At 40.3% G+C, this 18,605-nt stretch overlaps 2 protein-coding genes across 2 annotated transcripts; both read right to left on the reverse strand.

Moving 5' to 3' along the window:
- Positions 1-57: 57 nt before the first annotated feature.
- On the reverse strand, positions 58-8,212 carry LOC111648980 (putative E3 ubiquitin-protein ligase HERC4; the record flags this gene model as incomplete). Its single annotated transcript, XM_023398734.2, has 19 exons — positions 7,955-8,212; positions 6,619-6,769; positions 6,431-6,507; positions 5,836-6,063; positions 5,166-5,257; positions 4,951-5,078; positions 4,595-4,749; positions 4,243-4,298; positions 3,965-4,056; positions 3,802-3,861; positions 3,576-3,672; positions 3,167-3,347; positions 2,901-3,052; positions 2,290-2,409; positions 2,044-2,142; positions 1,706-1,885; positions 684-824; positions 328-494; positions 58-124 (listed from the first exon to the last, which is right to left on the reverse strand). Coding segments are annotated over exons 1-19 (2,496 nt in total), but the record flags the coding sequence as incomplete, so codon positions are not given.
- A 510-nt stretch (positions 8,213-8,722) lies between these two features.
- LOC111648974 (NACHT and WD repeat domain-containing protein 2) lies at positions 8,723-18,555 on the reverse strand. The gene is made up of 10 exons (XM_023398724.2): positions 18,346-18,555; positions 18,170-18,258; positions 16,870-16,977; positions 15,998-16,195; positions 15,365-15,503; positions 15,126-15,274; positions 13,868-14,218; positions 13,420-13,521; positions 12,440-13,259; positions 8,723-12,308 (listed from the first exon to the last, which is right to left on the reverse strand). Exons 1-10 carry the CDS (start codon positions 18,437-18,439, stop codon positions 9,133-9,135), a joined length of 5,226 nt encoding a protein of 1,741 aa, XP_023254492.1. The 5' UTR covers positions 18,440-18,555; the 3' UTR covers positions 8,723-9,132.
- Between the last annotated feature and the right edge of the window lie 50 nt (positions 18,556-18,605).

Genomic DNA, 18,605 nt, shown 5'->3' on the forward strand with positions numbered 1-18,605 from the left:
CAGTCAAAGCATGAAATAACATTGGCAGTCAGTTTAACTGTGATTTAGTGAACCTACACTGAAAGAAATCTCCAGTTCTTTGACTTGATCAGGAGTGTAATCCTCCAACATGCAACGCCAAGACCTGAAGACAAAGTAAACATCAGAGAAGATTAATTCATTAATACAGTTTACTTGTTTTAATCATTATTTGGAGTTTTGCATGGAATAAAATATCTGATTAAATAAAAGAATAAATTGTAAATTTAATGTTAAATAATTTCTTTTTAAATTTTTCCTGCTTTGTAAAGAACACCATTCAGTTTTGGATTTTTAAAAGCATCTTACTCTGCTATTACAGGGTCATACTCCTTCATGTCATCCATTGAGGGTTTGACCCTGACCAGCTTCTTGAAGAGAACCAGTGGGAAGGGCAGGTGGACAATGTTGTGGTTGTAAAGAGCCAGGCCACACAGAACGCCGAACAGGAAGTAATGGTTCTCCTCCACTTTTGACTGTTTGGTTGATGAAAAAATCAATCACGATTTAGTAACATTCAATAAGCGTCCAAGTTTACATAAGACAATGATAAAAAATGACTCAAGGTGTACAAAGAGGTAAAGGTTCAAGGTTACAATTACCCTTTGGACTGTCTTTGTGCAAAATCTTAACAAGTGATTTTCTCTTCAGTGAACTGGTCTTACCCTGGGAGGGAACCAGGCCACAGTCTTGCTCTCGTTGAACATGAACATTTCAGACTCGGGAGTCGTGAGCTCATCAAACACATGGAGGAAGAAGTCCCTTTTATTGACATTCATCACCCTTGTCTCATCTACAAACTTCACCTGGAGAGGATAGAATAATATATTTTTTTAAAACACAGCACTCAACACAAACTGATTCACTAATCAGCTCTAATGATAAATATCCAGCAACGATTTCCCAGACATCCATTGTGTTTGTAGGAAAATGGTTTTGTGAAGGGACTTAAGCACGCACTTCCAAATTTATAAATACTAATTCTGGCAGCTCACCTTCACACAATCTTCTAGTTACTATTATTAACCCTTTAGTCAATAAAATTTAACATTCATTTTTATTTATTCATGTACAGAACAGCCTACATTGCATTGTACATTGTTATTGCATATAGTATTTCTAATTTATCTTGTCTTTTTTAGATTTTTCTAGTTACATTTTTCCCCTAGTGCTGCCATTTTTGTCAGTAAAGATCAATAAAGGTACATCTTATTTTATCTTATCTATTTCTCGAACTGTTATTATTTTTCTTTGATATACATGTATGTATGTCCAATAAAAATGTTTTCAAATCAGTACTGACATGTTTCCCAGTAGTTATCTTTATTTTTAATGTTTAGTTGCACCTTAAAATTTATTGTAATTGACATTTTGCATAAAGCTTCACAAAAATAAAAATAAAAAATAAAAAAATTTAGGAGCACTCTGCCAATTTTACACATAAAGTTAAATGTACTCATCAGGCTATGGAAAATATATTATACTATTATGTTGCATTATGGGAAATCCAGTGTTGTTGAAATTCTACCTATACTAGGGACAAAAACTCTGAATATCTCGGCCTCTACTATCACGACTGTTGTCTCTTGTGAGTCCACTGGAGCACTTTCTTAATTACCCTGGAACAAAAGCCACCAAATTTAGTTTCAGAACATTAAGGCTGGCAACGTTTTGACAGCATGTTTACCAAAAGCTCCTTTTGGAAGGCGCTGTGGTCAGCTGCACCAAGCTGTCTGAAGGTGTCCTCGACGAGGTGAGCTCGTCTCAGGGTTAGCTGGAAGACTGGGGCGGGGGCAGAGTTCTGGGTGTCTACCAACGCTTTATCAGGCCACAACAGAGCGAGGTTATGGATGAACTGGTGTGTTTTCTGTAATTACAAAACCCCTCTTTATAAAGAATTCTCCAAACAGATGGAAAGCAGTTTTAATAGAATTTCACAGTACATGACATCTTTAAAATGAATGCACGGGTACAGAGTATTGTTAATATCAGTAAAATTATCCAGTGTTTTAATATATACTGTACCTTCATTATTGATGCATAGATGTTAAAGACCGCCACCTTGTGAACTAGAGTGAACAGGAATGGGTAGCGGCAGAAGATGGCGGGTGTGTTTTCATCATCCTTTAAGAAAATAATTGATCATTTATTAAGAAATTAGTTCAGTAATAAGCAGTCCAGCATAAAATTAAAAGCCATTCAGGACAAATGGACAGGTTGTTCTTCTGAAACACTGCAATATCATATATCCTGTACCACAAATGATTTTACCTCCACTTTAGAAAATTCCCACCAAAGAGTGACGTCCTGGATTGGCAGCACATTACCACTGATCTCTTCCACGTAAAATGTGCTCAGTGGGACTTTGTAGGACTTTCCAGCTTTATTTGCCTGAAAACAAATAAATATATTAACAGAAATCATATTTTTAATTTAATAATGTATATAGAGATAAAGACTTTTTTTTATTTAGTATACATTTCTCCCTATGTAGTGCTCCTTTGCCATGCCATCAATGGACAATGATGGTCAGACATGCAATTTTAAGACATCACTGTCAAATTTTATAAACTTATAAATCAATTAATAAAGATTGAATAATTGGTAATTACTATTTTTAGTCTCAGCCACTGAATATATATCTCCTCAAAGATGACCGTGGAGAATCAAAATGCGGCGAGAAGTTACAATGCAAACTTCCGGTCTAAATATCTGCTGTTTTTGTTTTTTTTTTTCTCAACCAGATAGACAATACATCAGGAGTCACATTTTGTGTTCATGAACTTAATCGGGATAAATGATTTCATTTCATCTTTAAGATTCAAAAAGTATAATAGATCTGACACTAAAGCCACAGATGGAAATAAAAACATAACACTTACTTTGTAAAGTAGTTTGAGGGCTTCCATCAGGTATTTGACTCCTGGGTTGTGAGTTACCAAGAGGCCATTTCTTAGCATGAAGGCCAGGGCCTTTTTGAAGACCATGATGTGCTTCATCAATATGGAGGGTGTCAGGGAAGACCACCAGCCTCCTGAAGAACAAAAAAAACATGCTTATCATTTAAATAAAGTGAAAATCTTTTTTTTTTTTTTAAGTTTTATTTTGGACAAAAAAAATAAAGTTTGCTAGTTTGTTAGTTGTTTACTTAGTGATTCCAGAGCCTTCTCATTCAGATTTCCAAGAATGACCGCCAGACCCAACGCCCCATTCATGACATTATAGTCTTCTTGAAAAAGGGGGCATGTCAGCAGAATCAGCAGGATCTCCGGCGATTTTAGGGCAGTCATCGATTCAACAAGCAAGTCAGTCAGGAGTTTTAGGTTTACCTGTGTGAAATATATATATATATATGAGATAAAATGGCAATGTTAACACAGTGTGCATTTGTTTGTAAATGAATAAATCATTGACTTCTTTGCTAAATGTCCATACCCAAAAGAGCCTGGTAGGAAATGACTGCATGTAACAGGGGGACTCATTCAGTCAATTTATGTCTCAAGCAGAAGACAAAGAAAATGGCCTGAATGTTTTAATTATTTCAAGGATTTCTTAACTGATTGTTTGATCCATGGCACCGCCAGCAGCTGGTCAAAAGCTTGGCTAGCAGCCTCGAGGTCCACAGTAAGGGCACCTGCTTCCAACGAAGACCCACTAATAACAAAAGCAAAGTGAAAACACCAGTCTTTTAATTGTAAAACCTACTTTCCTCCCCTGAACATAATAACTGATTTTACTACTAAAACATGACAGAAAACAGCAGCCAACACAGAAAGGACTTACTTGGCTTTTGTGAAACTCGCAACAAGACTTGAACTCGTGAAAAACATCATGGATATTTCTCTGTTGCACAAAGAGAGAAAAGCATTGGGAGAGCCCAAAAACTACAGTTGCTGAATATAAGATTAATATTTCATATGTGAAAATACATAATTACAAAAATTACCTCCTCGCCTCTGCATTGCCATGTGTCATTGACAGCCAACTTTGCAGTTTTGTCTCATCGAGCCGCCCAGTTATCCGTCCTCGATCCACATTCTTAAAAGAAACAAACCAGACATAACATTTCAGGCAGTGAGCTTAACAAAGATGACAAAATAGACTTTTAAACTGAAAATGTATTGTTACAACTTTTGATGTACAGGGACAAAAAAACAGGAGAATATCAGTTTACACATGCTTAATGTAAAAGAAAATCAGTAAGAACAACAAGTCACACATTACCTGTGCAGGTGAGGAGAAAATGAAGTTTGTATTCCACCCAGCTGATATTTTCAAGTCTGCTTAAACAAATAAAAACCATTAAAAACTAATTTAGAGATACATATGCTAGTCTATCAGTACCTGATATAAACCAACGTGCTTTTCAAATCAAGATCCTTCTGTATTTATTTATGTAAATCATTTACTACCAGCTGTCGTGACTGTTGAACTCTGCAGTTTGAGTTGAATTGAATTGTCTTTCACTGCCGTGTTGCCACAACAGGGGAGGAGGAGGAGGAGGAGGAGGCAGATCCACTGATATGGCTCTTTAAAATCTATGAAATACCACACTGCCCATACATACAGTACATACCACTGGGAATGGCGGCTGCATCGTCAACGGTCCATGGAAGTTGAACCAGAGTGGGACTCAGACTGTCCTCAGCTCGTCCAGTCCCAATTTGACCTTTGACCCCATTGCCAAAAGCCCATAGCTGGCCAGAGGAGCCCAAAACCAGAGTGTGACATCTGGGAAACAATTAGGACTTTGCTAAGAATCCTGATATAATATAGCCTACGAAGTAATGATAACTGACTAGATCTACTAATACTTTCTTTAATTAGAGCTTCTCCAATTGACTATAAACATGATCTTATAATTGTGCCAAAATGCCTATCTTAAATAAAATGTAGTTTCAATGTGCAGATAAGCAAACTCCTAATTTTTACCGGCCACATGCAACCTGGGAGGCGGGTCCGTCCAGACCGTCGACCAGTCTGGGTCTCACTTCATTAGCAGCGGAGTTGTGACCGAGCTGACCGCAGCTTCCCTCTCCAAACGTGAAAACCTTACCATCCTGGAAATCACAGCATCACGTAACATCACAAGAGGAAATGCATCAGACTAATTTTCTTTACAATGTGATAATTAATAAAGTTTGTACCTTCGCTAACACAGCAGTGTGCGCCTGTCCACAGCTTATGAAGGAGACACCCAGAGGACTGAGGGCAGGTACCATACAGATGTTAAACCTGCCTGTTAGCGATGGAAAGAAATGCTTATTTCAAATTGATAATAACATGTAAAATAGCTATGCTAAATAAAATACTTATTATAACTTGAATTTTTGACACTTGATCAAATAAAATGCATAATAAGGACCCTGTTTTTTCCTCTGATGTGTTACCATTAAATTTGAGTCTCACAGCTAAGAATCTTTTTTTTCCTGAAAAATAAATAACTGACGAAACTTCCAGGATTTCCAGGAGTAAAATCATATTTTGTTCATTGCACAATAAACAGAAATATCAATTTTTTGCTATCTCAATAGAATGTGAACTTAAAAATCTTAGAAATCTTTTTTTTTTTGTTGCTTTTTTGACTTGAATATAATAAATGAATGAATGAATTGGTGTGAGTTTTGTTTGACATAATTATTATTTGTATTATAATAATTATGTTTATTTAGCCTAGCTGTTTTACATGTTGATTAACAAGCCTCAAAAACACAAGGAAAAAAAAAAGTTGAGTGACCCATAGGCTCCACCTTTATGGACAATCTGCTAAATGTGAACAGGTGAGTGTGTGACTGAGTTAAGGTAAATTAGTAGTACCCTTCTCATCCACCCTGTTGAGTCCCAGCTGGCCAGATTTATTGGCCCCACAGCAGTACACCAGGCCTGGGAGTGTGAGGAAAAGAGTATGGGTCGCTCCGGCTGCAATCTGGGTCACTGCTACACCGGACAGAGCACATACCAGGACAGGTGTGTGCTGCAGTGACACATTCTTCCCTAGACCCAGCTGACCATGACTGTTCAAACCCCATGAGAAGACGTCTCCACCTGCAAAGTGTGAAAGAGTGAAGAAATGATTGTTTTATCAAACTTTAGCGTCCCCAGCAGTGGTAAAACCACGCAGAAAATGCTCCCACACTGCTGACTTGAATGTGCCCAGTGGGTCAGCAATCTCAGGGTTAAAAAGTTGACTGTTGACTGGAATATTACAGCCTTGATTTATTGAAGCTGTCGTGGTAAAATATTAACTTGTACTTTATGACGTCTGCAGGGAACTCAAAACTAGATTTGACACAGTGACATACGAAAATAAACATAAATCATTATTACATTAGATATGAATAAACTTTACAAGCTGTGAAACTGGAGTTGGCCCAAAGACACAATGATGTCATCAGTTTGTTCAGTGTCTTACCTTTAGTCAGTGCCAGAGAGTGGGAGTTTCCACAGGCAACTTGAATCACTGGTACTGGCAATGGTATGGGCACCTGACTGCAAGTTGATTTGACAGTTAAAAAAAAAAAACGTAACCTTAAACCCGCCGTCCACTAACTTTCAGTGGTAACTATGCATATTCATGTATTCCAGAGACTAAGATCTTGCCTTGGTCTGAAATTGTTGCGCGATGGATTTATCCCCAGTTGTCCATCCTCTGCGGCCCCCCAGGAGAACACCTTTCCAGATGCACACACAGCCAGACAGTGGTCCTGACCACATGCCATCGTCACCACATCACCCAGCCCCTCCACACGACCTTACACAGGATGACAGATTGAGATTCACACACAAATACACAAACTACACATAAATATAACAATTTAAATCCAATACTCTACTAACCTGCCTAAACTGTTGTCTTCTAAGCTATAATGAAGAGAAACTATTTATGTCTTGCAAATAAAAGCCTGTTGACAGTGTTTACTTCTTATTTACAGTGGTGGGGTACTGTACATTTTATTTTCATTTTATGTTACTTTATATTTCTGCTTCAATCAATTAATTTGATAGCTATGGCTTCTAGTTAATTTCATTTTAAGATGTCAAATGATGCATTGTTGTTAATTAAACTATCCAGCACCAGTACATAAAATAGTTGAAAGTAGCTTCAGTTCGACCTGCAACAAAATGCTGCTTGCTAATTAAAACATCAAAAATAACAATCCAATAATACAATGTACTAAATATAATAATATAATGCTTAAATAGGCCATTCTGCATATTAAGTACTATAATTTTGAAAGTTTAACTTTGTTTTGCTGATAATAAACTAATTAACTTGTATTTAAGTGTCTAAATGCTTATGTAACCATTATTGCTTTAAATGTATTTACTGTATTCACCAGTTATTCATATTTTGCAGTTCATCAGACTAAACATCAAAACGAAGCATCATATCCAAAGCGTGAACGCAACACTGAGCTAAAAGTCCAACTTCCCCACCACCACTTGAACTCAACGCAAAATGAAGTTCAGCTCCCAGTTAACTTTCGTGTCCTGTTATGACAGAGGGAAACGAAACTGAAACATAGCTCATTTAATTAGCCTGCGTTACGTCTGTGGCAGTCACTCGATGGACGCCATAAACTCAGAAGAAGTCTATGTGTCTGTGCCATGGACACTTGGCTGTCATCCATAGACGATACATGTATTTTTCTTAAAATAAAACTGTCTTGACAGAGTGATGAATAAGAAACAAAGAACCAGATAATCCCGCAGTTACATTACACAGTCGCTAAACGATCATTAAACAGTAAACAAAAAAACAAACAAAAAAAACACGTAATGTTAAATAAAACCTATGTCCGCTTTCAATGTTAGGACCTATATGTTACTTTCACTGACAGAAAGACTATAATCCTACTAAGTATCACACCACATGAATATTTTCTTATGCCCATTATTCCGCTGCCTCTGAAATATAAACACCATCATTACTTACCAGGTGTCCTTCCATCTTTACATTTCTTTCGTCCAAGTTGTCCCTGCGAGTTTTTTCCACATGAGAAAACGCCTCCATCCCTGGTGAGGAATAAAGTGTGCTGGTCCCCGCAGAAGATACTGGTTATAACCCCGGAGACAGTCCAGGACACCGGACTGAGGGCTGTCTCTGGACCGAACTGTCCACTGGAGCTGTCTCCCCAACAGTGCAGCTGCACCATGTCTTCACCTGGACCAAAATGATCAGTGTACATTACAGCCTCTGTTGTGGCAATTTAACTCAGCTGATGCTGCCTTCAAGTGCTATCGGAGGTTTCACAATATTGAGTTGAACCACTCATTATTTGACTGTATCGTACTATATAGTGCTTTTGGAAGAGTTAATATGTCGAACACAATTTTTAAGTTTGTTGGTTACAGTTTGTCATTTACTTTTGAGTAAAACCAAGCAAGTACAACCAACAGTGGGAATGGATAGAAGTAGAATTTACGAGCTTACCAGGAGACGTGAAGGCAGCATGAGAGCTAAACGGAGCAAATGTTTGTGTTACATAACTTGATATCAATCAGTTTGTTACTCACTCACTCTAAATGTCGTAAATACAGTATCTGCAATAAGAATAGATGCGAGTTTCTTGTGTTTAGAGTGAACTGACTCAAATGAACAAACTTTTTTATCGGTAAAAGCCCGGGACTTTGTTTTTTTTTTTAAGAGAGTACAGGCAAGAGTACAGTAAATCTTACAAATACAAAATGTGACGTACACATGCAAGATTGACATTGCTTTTTAATACAGACACAAATCAGGCATTTATAACAAATTCTCTTATTCCAGATACATATGCCAATATCCTCTCTGCCTTAAACTGTAGATGTGGTAGGAATAGATCAGATATTGGGTTTGGTTTCACAGAAATGAAACTAAGGTAAGTGTTTCTGCAGGGGTGTGTCATCAAAACAATTTCAGACCAAATGAAACTAAAACAAATGATGCAGTAATAAAAAGAGGTGTGCCCCACAAGTGTAAGAAATAAATGACACTTGTATATACAGTATACATATATAAAACTATTTCTAATGTCTATCACATCTGTTGCTTTTCACATTGTTCTGTCAAATGTATCATCTTTAGCTATACATTTTAAAAACACAATCCCTGTTGAACAGTATATAATACACTTAACGCCATGTAATATTGGGGGTTGCTAGGGGTAACCAGCTGAATGGAGCTCTGTCTAAGGGGCATTGCTTCAACTCATCAATCAAATTTTTTCTGCACCTGACCAACTCCTTCCTGTTGAGCATGACATCTGAAACAGAATACACACCGACGGACCCGTCCTCAAAACCCACAAACACACACTGCTGCTTACACACAACCAGAGTCAATGGATTCTTAGACAGACGCACACTCCCTACTCTTTCCCCATCCATTAGTCGACCGACTGTGAGGACGGGCCTCGCAAGTGGGTCACAGGCACAGGTTTTCTCCAGGCTGATGTAGGCAGCAAAACATCCAGTTTTGTCCAAGCATGCTTTAATGACAGGACCATCGGCTTTGAATGAGCACAGCCTGACATGAGACAGGTCCAAGAGGTTGATGGTGTCATTATCAGTGGACAGCAGTGCGTAGTTCCCATTTGAGGACATTTGGAAGTCTTGCGGCTGACATTGGAACGTATACGGCAGCTGAAAGTGCCTGCACACAGTCTCCTCTGCTACCTTCCAGGTGTAGACTGCCCCTGAGGCTACCATCACCACCACAAAGTCTGGGTGCTCTGACAGAGTGTGGAAAGCAACAACATGCTCAGAGCTTTCCACACAGGAGAAACGCTTGCTGATGGAGCCTGACCACAGACTGGCAGCTATCAGGTCACCATGGTGACAGCCAATTAGGAAGGTGCTCTCAGGAGACACCTTGGCATTGGATAGGTACAGGTGTATGCTGCACACAATACTCCCATTTCCCAGCTTCCACACCTGAGACAACCCTCGCTTGGATATACTCACCCCAAAGTTACTATTAGGGGTGATAAGAATATCTGTAGCTCTGGTGCCACTGATACGCAAGATGTTCTGACCTGTTTCCATCTGCCAAACGTAAACTTCCTCTGCTGAGAGTGTCACAAGATGGATGTTATCTGGAGAAAGGCACAGTTTTTCCACAGGACCATCATGTAGGAAGTTAGCATGTGGAAAGCCTGTCTCCAAACTCCATCTCCACACCTTCTCTGACCCGTCTGAGGTGTAGAACCACTTCCCTGTTTGTTCGACCACCACATCCTTTACTCCACACCCTGTTTTCGGAGCTGTACCTGCAGCACCTATCATCTCAGAGTCCCACACTGTCAGGCAGCCGTCACGAGCAACACAAATGACATCTGAGGCCATTTTGAGGAGTGTATGAGGCTGCTTGTTTGCTTCTAAGGAGAGGACGCACTCCCCTGTGCTGACCCTCCACGCCAAGACAAGTGCACATGTGTCTAGCAAAGCCAGGAAAAGGTGGCCATCCTGGGAGAGCACAGCCTGGCTGAAGGCCCTCCCTTTAGGAGCCAAGAACTGGTCCCAGATCTCCCACTCACATGTATCCCACAGCATAACCTGACGAGACTGACACACCAATAACATTTCAGTTTCTTTTGAGTAATCTGTATTGAGGATGTTATCAGTTTTACCCCCAGTAAATCTTTCCTTTACAAGTCTGGGTGGTTGTGTTTTGATTGCAACATCCCATACAGTTACATTCCCGGTCCTGTCAACACATGCCATTTCTCTCTTATCTTCACAGAGGATTATCGATGTAACTGCATTGTGGTTTGAGTTTGTGCAGCTGCCAAGCAGTCTGCTGGAGTCTGTGTCAAATATGGACACTGTACCTTTCTCCTGCCCACAGTACATGTAAAATCCATTAGACGAGCAAACCAAACAGGTCACAGAGCTCTGACACTGGAAATGAGTGAAGGTCTCACTGGAGATGTTAAACACACTCACAAAACTCTCATCTTTCCACCACATAAACAGCTTTTTCTGACGTCCAACAAACCCCATAATTTCATTTAGTGTTTTTTGGCTTGACTTTTGTTCAAACTCTGTTTTCATAGGGTCTTTAAGCTCTAGTAACATCTCTAGGCCTGTCACATCCCATAAGAAAAGCTTGTTGCACTGCGTGGAAAGGAGCATGAATCGAGCGCTACTCTTCACTCCTGCAAACTTCAGCTCCTTCTGCTCACAGGTCAGTGACACTTTAACTACATCACATCCAGAACCCTTCCAAATCCAAACAGAGCCATCGTCCATGATCAGTGCAACAATCCCACAGTCTGTGCCTGCTGCTTCTAGCACAGAGACGTCCTTGGTCTTGGCATCGCACTTTAAACACTGAATGGGGGGAACAGAGGAAGGAGCAGGACAAAGAGCGACTCCTAATCCACTTCCTCTTTTCCTCCTCTCCTGTCTGATCTCTCTGACATAACCTTCGAGCACAGGAAAGACCTCAAGATAAGGGAGGAGGCTTGATTCCATCACCTTGGGCAGCTGCAGAGGTGTGTGCTGCAGTAAGCAAGCAGAAGACTTCAATGAGCTTGCTAGGAGTTGTCTTTCTCTTAAAAATTGAAACTGTGATGACCCTTGGTCACCCTCCAACATGGTAACCAGATCTCCTAGAAGTCCAGCTCGAACCATAGCCTGGTGAAACCCCAATGACATTAACAACCCGTGCTCCAACTCCTCCCACCTGCCACTTTGTTGCAAGTGATACGGCAATTCTACGACTTTCCTCAAATTCACCTGACCAGCATCTTTGGACAAAGAAGTGAAGACAAATGGCTGGTTGGATGGCTGCCTGTCTATGTATATTTTCGCTTGGACAGTGTCTTTGTTTAGACCTGGTTCCTGGTTAACAAGAAGTGGTTTAGCATTCCCACAAGCCCACTGGCCACTGAAATAATCCGCCATCTCCGAATGAATCTCCCTCCTCGCCTCATTAGTGCCTAAATACCTCTTAGCTACCACAAGCTTGAAATGCCTGCTGACCCAGAACAAAACACGTGACCTTACAAATGTCCTCCTGATGAGAAACCTCCTCAAATCCAACAGAAGTCTCTCCACGTCAATTTGTGGCACCCTCATAGTGGAGGAGGGGCTCTCATTCTTCTGAATATACTCAGAGAGCACCTCATCATCGCTGGACAGGAGATCGTTGAGCTCAACCTCAGTGAGCCCAGTCCTGGAGAGGGTGAGGTAGGAGACGGCACGAGCCACGATAGAGGAGCCATGTTTCTGTTCGAGGTGATTCAGGAGAGCAGATATGGATGCATGGACGCCATCGGGGAGAGATGACTCAGTCACATCTGAATCTGATAATGCGAAAAGAGAAGGGGAGAGGGTTTTGAAAGTTGAAGTCTGGTGATACTCTCAGACAATAAGAAAAATACGGAATTTAAGCACTCTGCTGAAACTGTATTTTTGTTTAATGTATCAGTCGTACCAGAGTACCAGAGCGAGGTATGCACATGCAATAGCTGAGCATAGAGAGTCAGACAACAGGAAGTCAGCGCCTGGTTCACCAGAGCCTGTTGTCCTGATGTCACCCTCCTTCCTGAACTGATCAGCAGCGACGCCAACATCTTCACACACTCTTTCCTGTCCGCCAATCCCAACTGTACACAAACATATCCTGACTCCTTCTCACTGCCCTTTGGTACACAGCGAGGCGGACTGCATTGTGGGTATTGTAGTTTGATGGCCTGCAGGATGTGTGCTCCGCTGGAGGAGACTGTGAGGATTAGTTTGGCACCAAGAGGAAGGGGGGAGGGGAGGCTCTCAATGATTTGAGGGCAAATAAAGTTGTTTTCGATTTGGTCGAGGCCGTCAAGGATTAAAACTAGAGGCTGTTTGGGAGAAGGCAGAAGGGAGAGGAGGGAGGAAAGACATTCTTTAAGCTCAGACAGACTAATGTCAGGTTTTATGATGTCAGAATGAGGTCCTCTAGGATCTGGGCATTGTATGGTAGAAAGGTTTAGGTTAGAGTCAGAGACTTTCTCTCTGGTGGTGGGTTCATGGTGAGAATCCAGAGCAGATACTGGGCTACAGTTGGATTTGTAGTCTCTGGGGTGAGTGATGCAGCTAAGATCATCCGGGTCCTTGCCAAGGTAGAAGATGGGACCCTGCTTAGGGGAGGAGTCGCTGTGATATCTCCTGGCTATTTGATAACACAGGCTGGACAACAGTTGCTTTGGGGAAAGCACCTGCTGGTTGCAAATATAAGGGATCACCACAGGATCAGTGTCTGGTAGCCACGACTTCATCTGTGGAGAGAGACAGAGAGACAGGAGACTGATGGAGACTCTGGAGGGACTCATATCTAATATGAATACAACTTATATTTAAATGTTGTATAAAAACAAAGAGAGAAGGACATGTCAATTTAATGGAACTGAGTTAAACATGTCACTACAGTTCACTTACCTGTTGAGCACAGTGCGCCAGCAGAACTGTCTTCCCTGTGCACGGCCCTCCTGTCACCACTAGGGGGCAGTGTTGGTCACTCTGTTCTACATAGGCTCTTATCTACAACCAACGAAAGTATACTTCAGTGATGCTATGATGCAAATAACAATGTCAGTGTAGTGGAAGATTTTTTAGAGTGATTGTATTTTTAACTTGTCTTCTTATTGTAATAGGAAAATGTAATCCATCATATGTGTGCTCTCATGTAACCTCATTTTAACCTCTTTGTTGATAAGCTTTCCCAGTTACAGCTGGACTGCCCTTGGCTGTGGTAAAGGCCTGAAACCACCAACTGCCAGCACATCCTCATCCTACACTATCTAGACCAAAGCCAGTTAAAAATCAAAATATTTTATGCTGTTTTTTTGTCTTTAGAAACCATCCAGAAAAAACACTTTATCCTCACCTCTTCCTCTTCGGGCCGAATGATGCCATAGAGACGGGACAGGGTGTAACACAGCTCCTCCTGCTCAGCCTGCTCTCGGGCCAAAGCATCACCAAGCTGAAACCCCTCTCTGACATCTAACATGTTCCAGCTGTCAATCAACCCCACGAGGTCAGAGTACACCTGCTGGCACAGAGACATGGCATAGCTTCTCCTCCTGGCTGTTGTGTAACCATGGCGATGATCACACTCTGTGGTGGAGGTGTAGACTAGAAGCCGACGGGAAGTGATCAGACCAGGGAGGAAGTTGTCACAAAGCTCTGAGAATAACTGTCCGTCAGTAAGTGCTGTCTTTAGGTCAGAGGTGGCAGCCTTAAAAAAAAAAATTCACTTTTGATACATTCTCAATCTTAATTAATTAAAGATTGCATTTCATATTTAGCCACTTCTATTATACAACAAAAACAAATATTTTTAAAACAATTTCCGAAACATGAAGTTAATAGGTTTCATAATAAATGATGACAATAGATTATGTGCCATATACGGTAAATAAACTTTATTACTCTTATTTAATATATAGTATTCACCTTGATTTTGTCAAATTCAGACACCCTGATCTTTAATTACAGCATTACACAAGCTTCATCAGGTTTAGGAATATATTATTTCAAGAAACTGAACACCTTAGCTGTATGAATCATGCAAACTAGAGCTGTGGCAATATAAAACATGACCACATATTTCAACTGCCTGCCTCGACAAACCATATAGTTTATAGGTATAGTTTTCATTCAATGTTATTGTGATCATCAACAAAAAGACAAGGAAGCTCCTGTGATTGACAGTTGCAGGTGAGTGCAAGTTAACTAAGACTTCATATCAACCACTTAATTTCAATAAATAATTAGGACATTTTTGCATTTTCTCTAATAAGCCCCACTTGCTTCTTCTCTAAGAAACATAAAAAGATAAAGTTTGGGTTTCTGATGGGCAAAAGTAACCACGTGTTCAGCTGTAACTAAACACTTTTTTTCTCCTTTCAAAACAAACAACGAAAAACATTAATGGTGGTTGCATTAGTGGATCAAAATTTTTTGATTCATTCATACTTGTGTCAACATGATAATGGATTTTTATGACTCACTCATATTAGACTATATGTGCCTCATAAATGGAGACTGAGTGAAAGTGAGGTGTGTTATGACACTCAATCTGTGGTGCAGGATACAGCAACAAATAAATAAATGCTCATGAGAAAGTGATGGATGACTTTTACCTCTGACTGCGTCTGCTGCTGTAAGTTCATCTGTCTTTTCTCTCTCTCTCCTTCTGGATTGATGACCTTGTGGACGTAGACCAGGCAGCGTCTGATGATGTCATCATTAGGACGGCTGTCCAGAGCGAATCGTAGATCTGCATCGAGGGCTGGACAGGAGAGGAAACGCACACGTTAAGTTACACTTCAGCATTGAGCAAACCCCCCCCACACACACACAAATACAGTGTATATTCCACCTGATCGGTAGTAGCTGTGGGCTCTCTCTGGGGTCATAAGACCGTTGTGGACACACAGACTCACAGTGGTCTGAAACACCTTCCTCAGATCTTCATCTTTAGCCTTCATCTTGCTCTCCTCTTCCTCATTAACCTCTGTCTGCTCAACAAAAAACAGATTTTGATTTAGATTTAGACAGCAGCACCACAATCTAATGGCTGTGGAGACAAAGTTTTAGAAAAGAAACATATATTAATTATCCAGGTAAACTATATCTAAAATATGATCACATTATCACTAAAAATATATTCATACTGTTCGAGAAATATAGAGTTATCTGATATACAGAATACAAACAATCAGGATTATTAACTCTTCTGATTATTAACTGATATTTCTAAATGTTTTGCATGGTTTTATAAGGAAACAAATTATTTTAGAGGACTTAATTTTTCAAGGAAATTTAATTGAGCCTCTGCCATTCATAAACAAATCTGCCACAGATAATTAAATTCATTTTTACTCACACTTAATTCACAGCTACTAAATGTAATTGTTTGCTTTATGAGAGAAGTTCAATTATAATTCATAAATATACATCAAGATGAAATTCACTTCAGTGGGTAAAAGAGTAAAGCTGAGGTGCTCCTTACCTGAGCACAGCAAGTGTCTCTGTGTGGAGGTCTGAGGCAGTAGGAGGGAGGGATGGTGTTCTCGTCCCTCTGGTAAACTCTCTCCAGCTCCAGGGTGCCGACGCCTGCCTGCTGGCCCTCCTGCAGCAGCAGCTGGAACTCAGACACCTCCACCTGGGTGGGCAGACCGGCTGTGCCATACTGATGTCCTACCAGTGCCTGCAGCACCGCCATGTGGTCACAGAGGGAACATCAGCATGTAATGCATTGATAAGTGCAGATTAGTACATATTTGTATTGTTGTTCATTGATTCATTAAGCTTGAGAGCACTTAGTTTTCTTCATTGTGTTCTGTGCAGCAGCTGGAAAAGACAGGGGTGTTATTATGCGCCTGTGATTCTATACAGTGTCATCCAATCCAATTCTGTGAATCTTATGATCATTGATATGTGTTGAAACTGTGTCAGATAGGTGCTGTTGATGTTTTTTTTAACAGATGTTGACAGATGTATCCTGTGACTTAGGAATTTGGAGTTTCACTCTGGTCAAAAAAGTCTTTATTATTTTGGTAAATAACACAGACTCAGATAGCTAAATTGTTGATGCGGTGATCGAAACCTGTGACTTTCCAGTTATAAGACAATCTGTTCAACCTCTCTCACACACCCCCAAAAGCCTGAAAAGCTGCTCTCATACTATTAGAAACCTCAAGATTCAACAGGGACTGATCTGATGACAGCTAATAGTGAATATGCAGCTTTAAGGCAGTACAGATAGTCCTCCAGGGCTGCTACTGCTGGCACTGTAGGTATCAATCAAACTGCACATGGACCCTGGGATTTTCTGTTCTGCTGTACACTACATGATTACATCATTTCTGGTGATTTATTTACCAGTAAAAATGGTCCAGCTGAGCTCTCTCTGCATTCTTTAATCAGCTGCTGTCTGGTGTATTCATCTGGCCAACGACTGGGATCACTGGACTCAAATGGGTCTATCACCTGCAGACACACAGACACAGAGACACAGAGACACAGGGACACAGAGACACACAGACACACAATAGTTAAAATCATCTAGAGGGGAGATGACTGATAATTCAGTTTATGAAAAGCACACAGCGAGGTGTAATAACAATTGGCCCTGTAGTGGCTAAATAACATATCATATTGTTCCATCTTTCTAATTACATACACTGCTGAATAAAGACAACACAGTGAGCTGGTTGAACTGCCCTGAGGTGATCTGATACACACACAGATGCATGAACACAAACTAACGCACTATGCAGAGTCGCATTACAGCTGCTCATTTTTTTTGCTTTCTCTTTTTTTTGTCAAATTTAATCAGGCAAAGTTAAGTAAAATTGACTGCACTTTTACAGCGATGGCCTCAGGGAGTAGTGTTAGGTGTACACACACACACACACACACTCACCTGGAAGCTACCAAATATTATTTCTTTTGTACTATGCTGTTGGCAGTGTGCACTGTTTTGCTTGAGTCTTGGTGATCCTCTTCCATGGATGAACAAGGTGTCCATGAATCAGTCAGTTATTCTTCTTGTCAACTGACAGAAAATTAATTCGTTGGCAAATAGTTTGATTTGATTTTGACTGTTGCTCAGAGAAAACAGTAACTTCAATTCATGATCTTCACCTCATCTGAAACTGCCATTATATTTGACATTTTATAAATACAGCAACTGAATAATTCATGTAGACTATAATCAGAAAGTAACTGTTAATCAAAAGTTAAAAGTTGAGAACATCTACTTTTGATCCAGACAGAAAACATGCACATTTCAGTAGATCTTCAGGTTGGAAAAATGATGGCACGACCAGGAACGCATCACCGCAGCTGAAACAACTTCATCTTTATAACTTAATTCAAGATCAAACTTTTGCTACAGATTTGAAATAAAGTAAGTTGCAATGTTTCCTCCAGTGGGCCATAGCTGCTCCTCCTAGCTCTAAAAGCCATAAATACTGTGAGTGTTTATGACACTACTATATTGGTTTTTTAATGTAGCATCAATAGTGTCAGCATACTGCTTCAGCCTGTTTGTTTATTGTGATAAAAAGAGAGAGAGGATATGAAACTTTAAAAAAAAAAAAAAAAAAAGAAAGAAAGTACCTCCCCTGCTGCAACACGGCAACAAAACACAACAGAGAGAAGTGGATCGTATACTCACCCTGACGTCCACTCCCAGTGTGTTTCTGCAGTGCTCTCGAAGTTTGGGGAAAACACTCTCTCTCAGAGCTCTGCGCTCGACAACGCTGTCTGTACAAAGTGTAAAAACAAACACGATACATCACAAAACAACTCAAGAAACATGACTAAAGCACAAAAATGTCTACATCTACATACCCTCTGGGTTAGAGCACAGATAGAGTTTCACACAGGACGAGCTGTAGGAGGAATCAGACGGAGACCAGTCCATTTGTTTCCCTCTGGAGCACATGACAAATCAAGATATATTGTTAACAAAAGTCAGCAAAAGAAAGTCAGTATGGAGTCTTTCATGGACCCAAATAAAAAGTTCACAGTTGCTGCTTCTCCTCTGCATTGTTGATTCTCTTTTCCCTCCTGCTAAACTCAGGAAATCCTGGCTTCAGCTGTTTATAGTG

This window comes from Seriola lalandi, unplaced genomic scaffold (genome assembly GCF_002814215.2).
Source record: "Seriola lalandi dorsalis isolate HSWRI2012SDOR001 ecotype SW California unplaced genomic scaffold, Sedor1 jcf7180002049771, whole genome shotgun sequence".
Taxonomy (NCBI): domain Eukaryota; kingdom Metazoa; phylum Chordata; class Actinopteri; order Carangiformes; family Carangidae; genus Seriola; species Seriola lalandi.

Bases quoted from the DNA above. Each gene is read 5' to 3' on its own strand.
- LOC111648974 (XM_023398724.2), bottom strand. From the start codon at position 18,439: ATGTGCTCCAGAGGGAAACAAATGGACTGGTCTCCGTCTGATTCCTCC. The intron at 16,196-16,869 runs GTAAATAAATCA...GCGGTGCTGCAG, and splicing joins CAGCTGGACCATTTTTACTG to GCACTGGTAGGACATCAGTA. The intron at 13,260-13,419 runs GTAAGTGAACTG...CTCTCTCCACAG, and splicing joins TGGCGCACTGTGCTCAACAG to ATGAAGTCGTGGCTACCAGA.